The sequence below is a fragment of the Alexandromys fortis genome, unplaced genomic scaffold, assembly GCF_014885135.2.
Source record: "Alexandromys fortis isolate MF-2015 unplaced genomic scaffold, M_Fortis_MF-2015_v1.1 scaffold_4, whole genome shotgun sequence".
NCBI lineage: Eukaryota > Metazoa > Chordata > Mammalia > Rodentia > Cricetidae > Alexandromys > Alexandromys fortis.
The window spans coordinates 34,004,196-34,022,776 of record NW_026067944.1 but is presented as its reverse complement, the minus strand read 5'-3'; the positions used below and the strand labels follow the sequence as shown (position 1 = coordinate 34,022,776).

The following is an 18,581-nucleotide window of genomic DNA, read 5'->3' as shown; positions in this document are numbered from 1 at the left end:
GACTAGTCATTTCTTGCAGGCTTTCTTAAAACGAAATAAATGTCTCACATGTTCATTACAATGAACTAAGAACTCAGAAGTGTGGAGACATGTTTTTGCTATCCCACAAATAATTGGGTACTATATACTGGTTGTAACAGATTCAGATAATAAAGAGTTCTATTGTCGTCCCCAGAAATCTCGCACTTCCTTATTTACAATTGCTAATTTTATTTCTGTGGTTTTTAGAGATCTAGTAAAATTCCCTCTTCTAATTAAGTTTTGGTAATTTGCATCATTTTAGAAATTTAATTTGTCTAAATATTAGCACTGTATGTATCAAGTTATACATATGTCCTTATCAATAGTTATTTCCTGTGGTATACATATATATATATATATTCTATCAGTTTTGATCATCAAACAGGGCTCCTCAGGAAACGAATCCCTGAAGAAGAAGGGATGGAAATATTTTAATAGCCAGAGAGGATGAAGGCTACCAAGAAAACAGTACATCGCAGACATAATAGGTCTGATTGATATGCATATGAACTCACAGAGACTGTGGCAGAATGCATAGGGCCTGCACATGGTTAAGCCAGATGGGTCCCCCAGCACTGATAGGTAGAAGTAGACATGGATTTCTATCGCTAACCAAGAAGCTGTCTTTAATCAACAACCAATTGTAATGGAAAAATTAGTTATCTCCATTGGAATCTCACTGAGTATATAAACCACACGTAAAAGCAAAGCATGTGCTGTGCCCAGAGGTGGATGATCAACACAAAATGAACTCACTGTTCTCTTTGTAATTTTTTTTTGTTTCACGTTGCTTTATTTGGTATTTTTTTTTCTTACTAGCGTTTTGTTTGCATATTGCATTTATCCATTTTTTTTATAGATTGCATGTGTTTCTGTCCTTTTCACTTATCTTTTTAAAAACATTCTGGTTTAATTATTTACCCTTTTTTCTCCTAAAGAGAGAGAAAAAAGACATGGAATAGGGTACATGGGAAGATAGGAATGATCTTGGATTATATGGAAGAGGGCAAACCATGATCAGAATATATTATATGAAAAAGTATTTTCAATAAGAATATATGATAATCCCCATTTCTCATCTGTCTTGTGGCGACAGAGATAGGGGAGAACTGCTCCCCTCCACCCATCAATTCCAGAGGCAGGTGGGAAAGATGACCTTGTGGTCATAAGAGTGGGAGACGTATCCCTGACCTCCACCAACTGCAACACTCAGAAGAGCAGCCCCTGCACCTCACCAAGGCAGCACAATAATGCTAATGAGGTTTAGTGCAGGTATAGGTGAGCCAGACCCACAATTGTGACCGTGGGAGAACTCTCCCCATTTCCATCTGAAGGATCAACCCTACAGATGACTAGGCGGAAACCCAGGGTTATGACTTGGCCTGCCCCCAATCCACCCCATCTATGATCTGCTGGAGCACGTGAAGGAACCTGACCAGTGGACCGAAAGCTGCGGGATCTCCACAACACAGGGTGGCAGTGGGATGTCCAGGAAGAATTCTAGTGGGGGCCCAACATCCCAACGTACAGTACAGATCAGGGGCCTTGAACCAAACCAACGTCTCTGCGTGAACTCTTGCGGGTAGAGATGTATGGACAAAGGAATATGTGGCTTGAGTTGTGGGTTGCACTGCAGCTTTGAGGACGAGAATTTTAATTCCTTCTCTCCCCCTCCCCATCATTTTATTTTCTTCATCTTTTTTTTTCTTTAATTTTGTTTTATTTGGGCGGGGCCGAGATGGAGGGCGAATGCGAAGGGATGGGCAATCAATGGGATCAAGATACATGATGTGTAAAACACATAGAATAAATAAATGTTATTAAAGAAAAAGAATATATAATAAAAATACCACCTCCAGAGTTTTCTTGTGTCATTTTGGAGACCATAACTTTCCCAACTTCTAGCTTCTGAGCTTAAAAACATAATTTCTATTTTAATTTTAATCTCTGGTATTTTAAATAAGATTATAAAACCAAAATGGTATTTTCTATTAATCTTGTATCCTCAGTCAACCCTTGCTACACCTGCTGGTTAGTTATAATAGACTCTTTACAAGTTTCATAGACTCTATAAGTCAGTTCTACTTCTGTGTTGGCAACCCATATCTTTGATTTCTCTTTAAAATTATCATTTAATCTAAAACCTCTCAGGACAGCATTAGTGATGGATATCTTTGGCCTCTACTGATTTTAGTGGGAAAATAGCATTTCACAATCAAGGGTGGTGTGATATGAGGGCTTCATTTTATAAGAATTGTTAATTATGTTGAAAAAAATCCCTCCTAGTCCCACTTTCCTCAGAGTTTTGTTGTTCATTAGTCTGAAATGCATGCTGGGATTTTCCCAGTTATTTTTCTGTTACTATAGCAAGTGATCACACATTTTTAGTTAGTTGATCTGGTGAAATAAACCTCCTTTGGTTACAATTATTTTCTAAGATTCTGTGTTATTATAGTTGCCAAAACTCTTCTAAGGGTTTTGTTTGTGCAGATGAGGAAGAATTTGCCTGCAGTTTTCTTTCTTCCAATGCCCTTTAGAATTTGTAGGAAGGATAACGCTTGCTAAGCTTTTCACAGCGAGCAGATGTTGTCCTAGGTAAGGTACGTGTCATGTCCAAACTTCTATTTTCATGTAATTTTTGGCTTTAGGAAACTACTGTAAAACTAATATTATATAGACTCGTATAGTTTTATTGATTTCACACATTCTAACCACTTACTACATAGATATTATTTTCTCACTCATTTTCTGCTGCTTTTCATTTTCATGACTCACATTTAAAACAGAGAAAATCCCAGCTATTTTCCTTGCATCCTCTATCATTTTATAGAGCCATTGGACAACTTCAGTCCTTAATCTTTCTTGTTATTTTATGCAGAACCAGGTTCATTATTTAAGCCATTGCAGATATTATTCCAGACTCAATAAAATTGATCTGATGAATTTAGCTGAAAGTTTCAAGATGAACTGCTATTATTTACTCTGCGGTGCTCTTGAAGAAAAGTCTATATATAACACTATGAAGTCCATGCCTGACGAGACAGATAATGGCTATCTGAAACCAACTTTCTCCCTGAACCACCCCTCACATTTTTATGTCTTGAGAACCGTTGCGTCTCTTAGAGAGACTATAGGCTGGTTTCTAAGGCTCCGACCTCATTACTGACATTCCCTGACTGTGAGTTTGACTAGGGAAGAAAACGTGTGAAAGACTGAAAGCAGAGGAGAGCAGCTCAGGTTTTTGCCTGGTCATAGCATGACCCTGCGCGTTGGTTACTAAAATCTATACATCCTGCTGTGCAGCTAGGAATCTCACAGGGCTGCCTTCACTGGCGCTCCTCTGGTGCTTTCAAGTCCAGCCTTGGCCATCAGCATATTCGTTTGTTAACCCAAAAGTCTTTCACTTTCCCTTCTGCTTTTCTGTGTGATGGTTAATCCGGTCAGTTTGGCTGGATGGAACAATACCTGGGGATTGCTACAGCACACCTCTAGGTGCCTTGCTACTGTATTTCTTTTGACAAGTATGGCATGAACTCTCTGATCTAATGAATGGATTATTTCACTGATAGATGAACAAATTTGTTGGGATACTGGGAAATGATAGATTATGGACAGTAGGCCTGGTTAGAAGAAGTAGGTTGGGTGCTGTTAAAGTCCTGCCCATACTCTTCTGGTCTGTTTTCTGAGAGCCAGGCTGTGAATTCCTCTGCTACTTCCTTCTTGCTATGATGGACTGAAACCATGAGCAAAATAAATCTTTCCTCCCTTAAGTTGCTCTCATCCCATAGTAATAATACAGCTGACTAATGCATCCTACCTACACCTAGGCAAGTATTCTCCTTATTCAACTCGTTCAGCTCCGCTTTGACTGTTAGCATTCTTCCCAGTCAGGACTCCAACGGGTGCAACAAGTCTCCATGCTTCTGCCTTTGCTCTTTGCTCCTCCTCTCAGGACTGCTGTCCCTGGAAATCCTTCGCCCCGATCATCTCTTATTTTGATCAAAATTTAATCTACTACATGTCTTATTTGGTGAAAGATCAACCAAAGAAATATCTGCTCAGTCAGCTGCTCTGAAGTTGCTACTTGATTGCAAATGTCCTAAGGCATTTGCAGTTTCAGGGCTCCTTCCTTTACTCTCGAGAAAACTTTTTTTAATGAGGAAATTCCATATTCAGATGATAAAACTCATATTATCACACTGTCCTTCAAGTAAGCCAAGCCCTGAATGTGCAAGCAGTTCAGAAAAAAAAAAAAGCGCTCAAGCTAGTGTTTCCTAAAATATACTCCTTAGAACAATAGCCCTGCATAATGGTTAAAAATAAAAGGGTAGTTACTTTAATGCAACATTTTTAGAAATAGTTTTATATACATCAATTGGTAACTAAAGTCATTAGAGGTCCTATAGTATATAAGTATATATAAACATATACTTACAATGAGCCATTTATACTTCAAACAAAAACAAAATTTCTCAGACTATGTAGGCTGTTTGGTTGGTCCTCTCTCCGGGGCATTGCAGAGAAGTCTCTGTAAGAGGACAAACTACGGTCTTCCTGAAAACCCGGGCATGAACTTCTCACATGGAGGAAAAGAGGCAGATACTTTATTGCTACTCAATTTTTGTTATCTATTTTTTTTTAAATCTTCACTTTTCAGTTCTGCTTCCATAAGCACAAAAAGCACTTCTAAAAGACTCAAAAATTTTATGCCAAATCCACATTTTGTTTCACGGCTTTTAACGTGGTTTTGCTTTCCTGTCTGAATAAGTAAATTTTCCAGGGGATCTCCATCGAAATTCAATGAAGTTCAGTAGAAATATGAACGACGAATAAGGTCTTAACAGATACCATTGTAGCTCCCTAACTAGTTTTTAGTGACGTCACGTTTTAAAACTGCCTGGTTGCAAGTAGAGGGCGCTCTCCCTTCCTGCCTATCCTGAAGCTGTGTCCTTCCTTTGCATGAGCTTCAGTGTTTGCAGGAGTAAAGAAAATTCTACAGAGTGATAAGTTCTAGGCCCATAAATCAAAGCTTTTAAAATAGGAGAATTATAATAGGAGCTCTTAAAATTACACAGCGCTTTTTAATTTGGAACACTTCAAATTATAGATAAATGAAGTGTTGAGAGCCCCTTGGAATAGATGGATGATAGAGAGATAAATATAGAGATATGTGAATAAATGTATATATAGTAAATATATCATACTAATAAGAGATAATTAATTATAGACATGATAGATGACCATTAAAATAGTCTAGACAAAGTAGGTCTGTTTCTTTATACTATGACCTAGTTTTCTATTTTTCTGTATATGGAACTTGAGTGGCAGCTGTCATTGTATGTTTTTTATTTGTGGCTACAAAACTTCAATTTTATTGCTCTTAAAATTCTCATTTCTTGACAGCTACCCATCAAAACCTCTCCTCAGATTTCCTACATTTGTAACATGCTTGGAGTGCATCAGGGCATTTCTGCTTAGTCTGGCTATCTTTTCAATTTTGTTTTGATAACTCATCTCATTAAAATGTAGTGCAGAGTCCTCATGTTTATTTATTGTTTGAGCATAGCTCATGAAGTCATTATTCAAATCTGACTGCATTCACTAATATATTTCCTTGTATTCCAGTAATGTTTCCATTAGCCATCCATTTCTTAATGAAAAGCTATCTATTTTCCTGGAAATAAAAAAAAATCTGTGGTCTATCTGTTGAACATTCATAGGCTTTCCTTGCGTGTTTTGCACAACTTTTTTATACTTGCCTATTGCTTAAACCTAAGGAATGGGAAACATTGTAATACAGATCACATTTCAAATATATTGTAATCATGAAACAGAATTTTTAGTGCTTTTTTTTTCTATTTCTGAGGTCTCAGTCATGCATCTGTGATATATATTTACTCTTTTAGGCCATTAAGTGATTCTCTGCCTGAGCTGGAGGTCATCTGCCTGTGTCCTGTGTTTCTGATTTTCAGTTCCATTTAGACTTGCATATGCACAGTCACAATCTTGAGCCTGGAAAACCTTTGGGCAGTCACAGCCGCAGGTTGCATTGCCTTCCAGTTGTTTGTGTTTCTTGGGCCAGGAATACAATTCTTGCATTTTTGCCCAAGTTATTCTTGCTGTTGACCCGTGTCCTGAAAGCCCACTCCTGAATACTGTTGTTGTCTCTGGAATTGAAATTCATGGATGACCCAGGGTGGGAGCATCTTCTTTCTTTCTCTGTTTGCTGGAGTATGTGTTCTGGTAAGGATGTGTTTACACCCAAGTTCTTAGTTCTGAGACCTTTTCCCAGTATCACCTCTATGAATCACATTACAAATGCTAGTTTGGTTAACCTGTGGGGTTCCTACTTGGGTCCGCGACTTAAACCCTCCTTGTCAGTTATCTTCTTCAATGGCCAACTTCTCAGGCCACTCCACAATGGCATCCTCTCCTTTTGAATTAATGTTCCAGGATTCCATCCCTGTGTAGATGTTTGGGATTCAACCCTTCAGTTGCCTCACCTCCATCCTAATGTTCCCTCTGAATGAAATCTTCTGATTCTCCATTGCTGTCTGAACTCTACATCAACTAAATACTACTATTTTACTGAATTGTTGGGTCTATGAGCATCCAAGTCTTGTCCACAGAACCTGCCATCCTCATGGTAGCTGATGAAGAAATAGTTCTCTGGCCAAATACATTTGGAGAGACTCTGATGAAGAGTAGTCAGTTTTCCTTTTTGCAGAACGTGTCAGATTCAATATGCTAATATGCATCCATACAGGCAAAGTTAAGATTTTTTTCTAAACATTTGTTTAGGAATATTGTTTCCTAAGAGCTTATTTATTTGTTTATTTATTCAAATAATTTAAATATTTTATTGTGCTATACTCTTTTGCCTGCTCCCCTCCCTACTTCCCTTCTTTCCTTTTTCTCTCCTGTCACCCCCACACTACCAATTCACTCAGAATATCTTGACTTTTACTCTTGCCTATGTAGTTCCATGTATGTCTCTCTTAAGGTCCTCTTTGCTGTCTAGGTTCTCTGGGGTTGTGGACTGTAGGTTGATTTTTTGTTTGTTTGTTTATTTTATGTCAAAAAGCCACTTATAAGTGAGTACATATTACATTTACATTTCTGGATCTGGGTTACCTCACTCAATATTGTTTTTTCTAGATCCATCTGTTTGCCTGCAAATTTCAAGATATCATTTTTTTGCTGCTGTGTAGTACTCCATTGTGTAAATGTACCACATTTTCATTATCCATTCTTCAGTTGAGGGGTATCTAGGTTGTTTCCAGGCTCCAGTTATTACAAATAATGCTGCTATGAACATAGTTGAGCACATATCCTTGTAGTATTATTGAACATCTTTTGGGTATATACCCAAAGTGGTATTACTGGGTCTTGAAGTAAGTTGCTTTTTAATTTTCTGAGAAATCGCCATACTGATTTCCACAGCAGCTGTATTAGTTTGCACTCCCACCAGCAATGCAGGAGTGGTCCCCTTTCCCCACATCCTTTCCAGCATAAGTTGCCATCAGTATTTTTTTGATCTTGATCATTCTGACAGGTAGAAGATGAAATCTCAGAGTCATTTCTGATGACTAAGGATGCTGAGCATTTCTGTAAATGTCTTTAAGTCATTTTAGATTCTTTCTATTGAGAGTTCTCTGTTTAGGCCTGTACCTCATTTTTATTGGGTTATTTATTCTTAAAAATTATTTATTATTTTTATTATGTGTGTGTATGGGTGCACAGTGGCATGTGTGTGGGCCAGGGGACAAATATTGGGTGTAGGTTTTTCCATTGTGGATTCTAGCTGGGCAGTTCAGATGGGTAGGCTTATGGGACCAGCCGTTTTACCCACTAAACCATCTTGACGGCCCTGGAACATACTTTGAAAGTCCTTTTAAGGGTTATATTAGAGATTCTTTTAGTGTTTTTTTTTTTCAGTCTTATAGAGTGGTTCAATTACTTACAATAAGTATTTTGATGGAAAGGAACAAAATGAGCAAAAAAGTTCCTTAGTGTTTAGCCAACTACATCCACAGAAACAAGAGCTGCAAGCATTGCACTTTGGATTCTATGAAGTTACAGTCTGTAGAAGAACAAAGATGTTCATTCAGAGGATACCTCCCATTGTGCTACGTTTTCCATCAGCGTGATATTTATTGAAACCTAATAGGCCAAGTATAATTCTAGGTTCTGAAGCTGTAATGGCTAATTAGGCTAATTCTGTCTTCTACGTATGAATTTCTCAAAACATCACCTGTATCCAAATTACCAAGGATGTGGAATCCGTGAATAAGTCCACAATCAACTGAGAGCATATGGGAATGTGGCATTTACTAAACTGAGTGTTACCTCAGCAACGAAAAGAGATTGGACATGTTGTATGTGGACAAAACACTTTTACTTTTGAAATGTGGAGTAAAACGTTGTCTTTTATGGCAACACAGATTGGATAGGAAGGTAATTTAAATTAAATAATTAATCACACTAATTTAAATAACTCCATCACAGAAAGACAAATACACATATTCACTCTCTTTCTTTCATAGAAGGTAAAAATAGAGTTCACAGAAATAGAGGTTGGTGGTCACTGGAGGCCAGAAAAGGGAAGGGGAGGAGACAGTGTATGGTTAGATTATGAGAAGCAAGATGCATTTGGAGAAAAGAAATTAATTTGTGCTCTATATCATAGCAGCATGATTAAACTCTCTAACAATTTATAATGTTTTTTTAAAATATTTATTTATTTATTATGTATACAATATTCTGTCTATGTGTATCTCTGCAGGCCAGAAGAGGGCACCAGACCTCATTACAGATGGTTGTGAGCCACCATGTGGTTGCTGGGAATTGAACTCAGGACCTTTGGAAGGGCAGGCAATGCTCTTAACCACTGAGCCATCTCTCCAGCCCTTTATAATGTATTTTAAAATATCTCAACAAGTCTACATTGCAACACACAGAAAGGATAAATATTAGGAAATATAAAAGCTAATGCCCTGGATTTTTATCATTATGCATTGTATACGTGTGCTGAATTATACCATATCCCATAAATATGTGCATATAATATGTCAGTTACATTGCTTTTTTTAAAACTGAAGAAACCATGCTAGATAATAAACATACATTAATAAAGTCTTTTAAAATAAATCTTTCCATTTGTCTATGCTTGCAATTTCATATAAAAAATAATAAAATTACCAGAGCTGCACCATGCCAAAAATCGCGATTCCGTGGTTAACCACCACAATTGCAATTGTGAAGTTATCCTCCATTGCACTGAAGTACTGCTGCAGAGCACACTTACATACAGATGTTTAAGAAATCCTGGTGCTGATGCTGGAATGACCGTAGTGCATGCTGCTGACTCTGGCTTACCCAGTGTAGCTTATGCTGGCTACAGTGATGGCTGGTGGGACTAAGGCAGGCACCTGGTCCCCTGGTAGACATTTAATACTCACTAAGCACTCAAAATTTCTTAATTCTCCTCTATCCATTACGTCTCAAAGGATAGAGTGAGCAGATGAATACACACCAGGGCTTGCTTACTATTTATTGGTCCACAAGTTTAGTAGATTTCATTTTATCTTCATGTGAACTCAGAGATGAGCAGACCCCTGCATTTTCTCAAAGAATATGGTGGATTTCACCTTGATTCATTCATACCATGCTTTAATTCTTTGTTTTTTTTTTTTAAATCAGACTTTATTTTTAAACCAGGTAGTGATAAAAACTCACCTTTTGGCATGCAGAAGCACACGGGGTTTTTCTTCCCACGTTTCACAACTATTTAAGTCTACTCGTTTCAGACCTAAACTCTAGACGCCTCTATCACCACATTTCCTGTTTATAACTGAACAAAGTACACACAAAAGAGTTGAAGAAACAGAGGAGGAAAAAAAGCAAGTACTGATAAAGATATATGTTGGTGCTTTGCTGTTTCTAACACAACAGAGCAACGGCGCTTAGAAAAAAGGCTGGTGGGAGAATTCTTAGGCTATCCACCTGTTTCATGGCTGCACGCGGGCTCTTCTGAAAAGAGAAGCATGTCGGGTGAGTCGCATTCTCAAGTCTTTTCTTGTTTTCACTCCTATGACTAACAGTTCATTTAGCAATTTCTAAGTCTTAACAAAGAGATATTTACTTATGGGAAAGTAAGCTGGTTAACATGGCATTTTTTTTAAAAAAAATATACAATGATGTTTAGTATGACTAGAGAGTCACTTGGATTGCATTAATGAGTGTATTGATTATTTGCTTTTGGAAGAAGAAAATTAGGCAGTGTTTTGTAAAAACAAAACTATCACAGTTACTGATGAATGTTCACTAGCAACTGTGCCACGTGAAGGTTTATTGTTTCTACAGAATCTTTTGTTGATCTTGCATATTTACCTCTAGTCAGATTAGATAGAAAATAGATTAGAAATAATTGATCATAACTGCCTAGGAATTGGACATAGTTTCCCCCGAGGAATCAGTAGAATTGCCGATAGTCCAAAAGATGAAGACCTTTGAAATGGCCAGTGGAAATCCCACAGTGACATAGATTGTGCTGGGCACTCGGGTCAGTTTCCTGCTACGAATTTGTCAGTCATCCATTCCTCCTGCATTCTTGTTCTTCTCTTCAATTCTCTAGCAAATGTTTAGAGAACATAGAAATGCATATGGTGCAAAGAAAGAACACTGTTAAATAGAAAAATCATCTTTATTCCTCCCTCGGTTTTCAAGACAGGGGTTCTCTGTGTAGACCCAGCTGTCCTAGAACTCACTCTATAGAGGATCAGGCTGCCCTCAAACTCAGAGATCCACCTGCCTCTGCTTCCTGGGTGCTGGAATTAAAGGTGTGAGCCACCACTGCCTAAGGAAAAAATTATCTTACAAGCCAACATTTAATTACTTTAAAATGAAGAAATATTAAGTTGAATTCTTCAAAGTTTTACTCGTGCGCATTCCACACAGTTTGCCTTTTATAACTGGAATAATAACATGCATTAGATCATACATCCAGCTTTACTGCAAGTTTGTAACAAAACCATTTCCTTCTTCATCAGAGCACTGCTTCATCATGTTAAATAGATGCCCAGAATGATAGCCATTGCACTAATTAGGTTTGGTGTAATCCTTCATTTATTAATTTATTGTTAGGTAGTACTTCTGTTGTATTCAGTTTTTTAATCTTATTTTAAATGGCAGGGAAGTGAATAATGTGTTTTGAAAGCTATTTTTCAGAAATTATATCTAGAATCAAAATTATGGAATAAGATGTTACGGATTTTTCGAGTTTCATCATTGCTAAATTGCTTCTCCAAGGCTGATGGCAATTCCCTGCCATTCTAGAGTGCTTCTTTTTACTGGTTCATCTCATTTAGCAATCTTCCTGCGTACAACATACTAGTCTGCTGCTTCATACGTGTCACTTTGGTTACAATGAGCGTGGACAACAAACATTCTGTACAGACTTTTGAGCTGTTTGTAAATCTGTGGTTTGTACCTTGTCTGACCATATCTTATGCCTAATTGTTACGCTGTTGGCACATTTAATATCAATACATATTGGACAGTAGTGGAGCAATGGTATCACAAATTACAGTTTTTGGGAGTTCATTTTCCAGAATTTTGTCTGAAGGATTTGTAAAAATCATTTATCTGGGTAAGGCACAGGAGTTAACCTAACCCATGATAGTCATACATGCCTTCTTTTTCCTAGTTCATAAGAGAACAAAATTAAAGATAATAGCTCTATTTTAGTTAAGATCATGTAAGAAATGGACACAGCAGTTCTCTGCCCATGCTGCTGATAAGAACGTGGGAAGGGGAAGTTCAAAGGCGATGAATGTGATGTTCAACTATCTCTGGAACCTACTGGTTCTCATCTAGAAGAGATAACAGTAAGCTTTCTCCATATACTTTGCCTCTCAGCACTTTGGCACAGGGCTGGAGTGTGGTCATCACCAATGAAGCCTTCCCAAAACAGAGATGAAAGTGTTTACCATTAAAGCATCCTAGATCTCTTTTTTGTTGTTGTTATTATTGTTTTGTTTTTTGAGACAGGGTTTCTCTGTAGTTTTGGAGCCTGTACTGGAACTAGCTCTTATAGACCAGGCTGGCCTCGAACTCACAAAGATCTGCCTGCCTTTGCCTCCCAAGTGCTGGGATTAAAGGCATGCACCACCACCGCCCAGTCAGCATCCTAGCTAGATCTTAAAAGCAAAAAAGACCTCCAGCATACAAAATGTAATATGAGCTAAGGGAATCTAGTGGCAGCATTTTCCATGTTTAAATAGACAAAATAACCATACTGATAAAATAACTAAGGCCATGCTTCCCCACTTGTATAAAATGAATATTAACCAGATCAAATAAAGAAATACATTCCTTTTGTCCATCATTTAATAAACAATGATTCACCATTTAGTTAACACTTTGACTGCCTTTGTTGTTTGCTTTGTGGAGTTCCCACTGTCTTTGCCCACTGCAACTTCAGTTACATGTCTGGGCAGAGTGACACTTCTTTAGAAACTAGGGTTGACTAGTTATAAATGGCCTCTTAAACTCAAGCATTCTTTTAAACATCCAGAGAGAGTTCCTGCCATGCAACTTCAAGTAATATTTGTCAGTAAATTTAAACAAACTAATCAACAGAAAAAAACACACCATCACTTAGAGGCCACAGATATGAAAAACACATACCCACAAGTTAGTAGTTAATAACAAGTCATCGTTGCACAAATTCTTACACATTTTAAATTTTGTTTAATTATCACAGTATTTTTAATTTATAGAAAATAGCATAGGCTTTTACAAAATGTTCAACTCTAGTATTTTGGGGGAGTTGAAAGGTTCCTCATGCCCTTGCTTATGTTTGCAGTCCTTCTAGGTTGCTTCTCTGACAATAGACACAGTGGGTGCACAAGACGAAGTTACTAAGCATGGATGAGCATCGGCTTGTCTACAACAGGGAGTGGGGCCGCACTTCAACCCCAGAGCATCGGTGAAGTTTACCAATCTCATGTACAGCTTAGCTGCAAAGCCAACAAAGGAATCTAGCGCCAGAGAAATCTGTAGTGTGGTCTCTTAAAAACTGCTATCTACTTCCCAGGCCTATGTACATGTTTTTCAGTCAACTTAGATAAAAACTAAGAGGAATCCAGATGCTTTAGAAAAAGGTGGGCCTGGTGCCACAAGGCTGGGGTTGGGAGCTCCATACTGACAACTGGCAAACTGAGGATCAGTGATTTGCAAGAAGGAGGTTACACAACTTCCGGTGGCCCAGTCTTGTTCTCGTTCTCTGGCTGTGTGAAAACAGGAATATCAAAGGTTGTACTGCTATTTTCTCTGCGAGCTGTATCATTCACATCTTAGATACCTTCTTTTCATGGCAGGAATTCATTTTGAAGTTGGCGGGTTTCAGATTTTGCATTAAAAACAAGTGATTTACTTGGAAACATGGAACTAATATGAAAACTCCATTGACGCTAGCATCTACGTTTCTCATAATCTTTGTTGGTGATGATGGGCCTAGGTGATGGCAGTTTGGAATGTGGACATGGTGACAACCTGCTATAATCCTCAAATCAAAACTATGCTCTGCTCAATACAGCTACCAACACACTCAGAAAAAAAATCTGTCGCAATTAGACATATGGGTATTGTAATATCAATTCAATATTCTTTCAAAATATTTGGGTGCTTCAAATAAATATGAACATTTGTGAACTGCAAAAGAATGCCCACTGTTCTAATGGAGTTTATGAATCAAAGGAAGGTACCAAGAGGTACCTCCTCTTGTGGCAAATCCATGTTCTTGTTCTAGATAAAGATAGCCTGAAATATGTAAAACATTATGTTTATTTATTAATAGCTTAAGTGAGAATTTCTGCATTAAAGAAGTCTGCTAATAGAAAAGCATTACATTTGCTTCACCAGGTCTCCTTCCGTAACATGTGAAATTATGAACTCCATATAAAGTGCCTGTCAATACCTGTTGACTTTAAGAGAGTTAGAGCTCTTTTTTAATTTTTTTATTGAGCTACACATATTTTATGCTCCTCTGCCTTCCTCCCCCTCCTCTTCTACCCTCTCCTATGACACTCATACTCCCAATTTACTCAGGAAATCTTGTCTTTTTCTCCTTCCTATGTAGATCCATGTATGTCTCTCTTAGGGTCAAGAGGCAGAGATCTTATAATTAAATCCACTGTTAATAGCCCTTGGTGATCGAAAACTAGATAGAAATTCTCATTATTTTTCTATCTGCCATTGCCTCACAAATAATTTCCTATGCCTTTGACTTTTTAGTGGTGTAAATACCCAAAGTCATATTGTGCACGAATTTTTTTTTTCTTTTACATAGGTTGGTTTGCTTTTTTTTCCGTTTATTTAATTATTAAAGATTTCTGTCTCTTCCCCGCCACCGCCTCCCATTTCCCTCCCCCTCCTCCAATCAAGTCCCCCTCCTGAAAAACTATATAAATGAAGGTACAATTAACTAGTAATGCTTCTTAAACTTGCTCTTGTTCAACAAATGTTGATAGATACTATAGGGTGCACTCTAAACTCATAGAAACTCAGAGGGATGAGGAGATATTTGCACTACAGACAGAATTACTGGAGGGGAGAGAGAGAGAGAGAGAGAGAGAGAGAGAGAGAGAGAGAGAGAGAGAGAGAGAGAGAGAGAGAGAGAGAGAGAGTTGGGAATTTCCTCCATTTAATCACCCAATCTTTGCTGTGTTTATTTTACTCTTCAGTGTGAGGGTGGGCATTGCTGGCAATCAAGAGAATGAAAAAAATGTTAAGAATGTCAAAACACAAAATAAAAAGCTTCCAAGTAAAAATCTTCTTCTTTAAAGTTCAAATCTCATTAATGAAGAAAAAGTTACTGAAAAACAGAAGCACTAAGTCCTCAAGTCAGAGAGAAGTGCAGCCCATATTCAGCCACTTCCCCCTCACACGTATATTACAGTTTAGATTGTATTGGCAAAGTCTAGGACTGATCATGTAAAACAGTTTGTTTTATAAACAATGAAACACTCCCCAAGGGAGTGTACAGTGTGGTCCAAGTTCTTACACAGTACGACTGACATAGTCCATGAACACTGTCAGAATTTTAGCATAAAATGGTGTTTGGGTTGTTTATTTGTAGCAGAGAGCAAAATTATCTTTCTGTAGCAATTAATGTATTAATATAACTCACTTCTCCTTTTAATTGGAAAATAGAAGGTGCAACTTCTATTTTAAATTTAATTTTGCTCATATAATAGGATGGTTTATAACTATTTTTAGTGCAATCAAAAATAAGCGCTTTCTATTTACTTCTTTGAACTATGACTTTTATATTAGGCTTTATCTTATTTATTCGCAGCATATCAATTTATTGACTCTATACAAAATAATAGAAATTGGTGGAAATGAAAGCAAACACTAAGTAGAAAAATTAACTTTAGCAATATTACAAAAATGTCGAGTGACAGGGATTCATTATTATTTTCTGTATTTGTTACTCCCCAGACAAAATAGTATCAGAAATATATAATAGTATGAGAAGTAACCACATAAGTTGAGGTGGAGAACAAATTAAGGATTAAAGGACGCAGTTCATCAAAATGACGATTACAAAGTTCTAGAAATGTGTCTACGGAAGGCTACAAGAAAGGTCAGGGACAAGCAATATTCAGGTGGAGGGTAAGAGTGGATCATTCTTGAGATCCTTATATTTTAGATATCTTAAATAAACCCTTGTGCAGTATTTTTACAAGTACTAAATTTAGTGATGAGTTTCATATGACCATTTCTTTTTTCTTTAAGCCTGTTTTATTTTGTCCTGATAACAAAGGCAGAAAATATGGAAAACAAACCAACATAAAAAGATTAATGGAGAATTCTAGATTCTTTTTACTGACTACAACCTGAACTCCAACACTCTCTTGCCAGTTTAGGGCATGTTGTACACTTTAATGGTTAATCAATGTACTACACTGTCATATCCTCTTAGGAATTGGGTCCTATTGTGCAGTCAAAAGCTATCTGAGCCCATCATTTTTCTACCTATGAACAAGCCCAGCTATTTTCATAGTGTCAAATTTAATTTCCAAAATCAATTCTATATTCCTTGAGATAAGTATATGATCAAGATTCCAAACCCTCTTAGAGATCTGGTGCATGACTTCTAGGTTGGATTATTTCTAAAGTTCAGTTTACCAAAGTAAATTATCAATATATCCAGTACAACATTTGGGGCAAGTTTACAATAACTTAATTGTAAGATGTGTATTTAGGGAATGCATAGTAAATTATAGTAGACTGATAATTGTTGCTACTCTGTGTAGCTGTGAGGAATAAGCTTTTTAAAATGATGGCTATTTGTCAAAAAGTAATTTGGATTGTACTCTTTCTTTAAGAATAATCAGTTATTTTAGCTGCTTGGTGAGGTGTCTGAAGGAAGAATTATGCTATGAACACATAGGAAAACATCTGGGCTTTATTCCTTAGGAGGGTAGGAGCTTAAGGAAAATAAACATTTTAGGTTTTTAGGTTCAAATGCTGAAAAGAGAAGAGCAGAGAGAGCAAATTCTCAGGACAGGCTTCCCAGCATTGTTAGGTCTCTCACCAGGAGGTCATTTTCACAGTGAACTCTTTAGGAGGGAACATCCTGGCCTCAGGCAGGCAAACCTTTTCTGGCCTGGCGGCTGGCCTCACAACCTAGCTCCACTTGTAATAGTTTTCAAATTTCTGACATCAATCAAACTCCCAAAAGAAAACAGATTTTATATTTATAGAGGACACACCTCTGAGCTTAGCAGCCACTAACTGCCTATTTCAAGTTTTCTGGGAAATGAACGAATAACCACTACATTTCTTGGTAATTATAGATTCAGAGCAGACGAATATCTTTAGTTCTCGGTATTGTTGATGCCCACTTTTACCAAAGCTACAGTGGCTTCGTGCATCACTGTCTCTTGCACAGAGACATGTTTCCCAGACGCTGGGAAGTTGTGTCTTCCCTTCAATAGAGTTAGAGATAAGTGGAAAAGGATCTGTGGCGTCTCTTCCTGGGTTGTGGATATGTCCAGATGCCATACTTGGCCAGAATTTTTCTTTTGACTCTCAGACCTGATATTAATTACCCTTCATTCATTTTTGTAGTTATCGAGTGAGCTGGTGGTAATTAGTGAGAAATGGCAATCTCCTGAATTCACTGCAGAAATTACAGCATACTTACCAGGGGTAAGAAGACAACATAGCAAAGAGAATACTAACATCAACAGCCAACATCTATTGGACATTTTAATAGTTAGTTACACTGTTTTGAAAACGTCTCACCCAATCTCATAACAACAAACATTATTATTACTTTCCTTTTACAGATGGGGAAATTAAACTATGGAGACAAAGATAAAGGAGACAGTGTCTGGACCTTAGAAGGTTCAAATTTCAATTGATAGCGAAATTGGTATACAGGTGATTAACAGAATGCTTGATAATGTGTAAAGAGATGAAGGAAAGTCTCTGAGAGAAGAATGTCTATTTGAGTTCATCTAAAGAGAAAGACATTTTAGGCAAAGGACAGTTAACAGAGAGACATAAGAACAAAACACACTAGGGTATCTATTGACGTCTACAAGTACGTCATAGTAAGTGGAGCATGGTATATATGGAGACATTAAAGTAGTAAGTCCCAAAAGATAAGAAGGAAATCTGAAGTAGCGTTTTGTGGAGTTTATGATAAAGAATAAAATGTGATGTCATAGGCTGTTGAGAACATTCCAGAAGAAAAGCTTGTGGCTGAGGAAAGGGTTCAGAAGGTAAAGTACTTGTTGCTCATGGATGAAAACTTAAGTTAGTATCCCAAAATCCATGTAAAACTTGGATGTGGTGGCCTTTACCTACAATCCCAATACTGCGTGGCAGAAAGGGGCAAAGCCCAGAGACTTGCTAGCCAGTCAGTTTAGCTAAAACAGTGAAATCCAGGTTCACAGAGAGACCCTGTCTCAAAAAAAATAAGGTGACAAGCAAGAGAGAAAGAGCCAATTCACCCTCTGGTCATCATATCCTCCACATGTGCAAATACACCAGTAGATACATCTGTGAATATATATACAATATGCATACACATCCATGGGGAAAAAAAGCCCTCACACACGTACTAGAGTTCAGCAGGGAGGAGAGCATCTGGGGCTAGATGGTAAGAAGATGGTTCTGCTAGGAGTGTTGGGTGATGTGGTGATGGTGAGATGGTGGTTCTGCCAGGAGTGTTGGGTGATGTGGTGATGGTGAGATGGTGGGAAGTGTTGGGTGATGTGGTGATGGTAAGATGGTGGTTCTGCTGGGAGTGTTGGGTGATGTGGTGATGGTGAGATGGTGGGAAGTGTTGGGTGATGTGGTGATGGTGAGATGGTGGTTCTGCTGGGAGTGTTGGGTGATGTGGTGATGGTAGATGGTGGTTCTGCCAGGAATGTTGGGTGATGTGGTGATGGTGAGATGGTGGGAAGTGTTGGGTGATGTGGTGATGGTGAGATGGTGGTTCTGCTGGGAGTGTTGGGTGATGTGGTGATGGTAAGATG

At 37.8% G+C, this 18,581-nt stretch overlaps 1 protein-coding gene across 1 annotated transcript in view; it reads left to right on the top strand.

Annotated features, from left to right (window-relative positions):
- Positions 1 to 9,996: 9,996 nt before the first annotated feature.
- Positions 9,997 to 18,581, top strand: part of Trat1 (T cell receptor associated transmembrane adaptor 1) — a 37,036-nt gene continuing 28,451 nt past the window's right edge. The window contains exon 1 of the mRNA XM_050149056.1: positions 9,997 to 10,074. Within this exon, the coding sequence (XP_050005013.1) occupies positions 10,068 to 10,074 (7 nt within the window). The 5' untranslated portion in view covers positions 9,997 to 10,067. The remainder of the gene's footprint in view (positions 10,075 to 18,581) is intronic.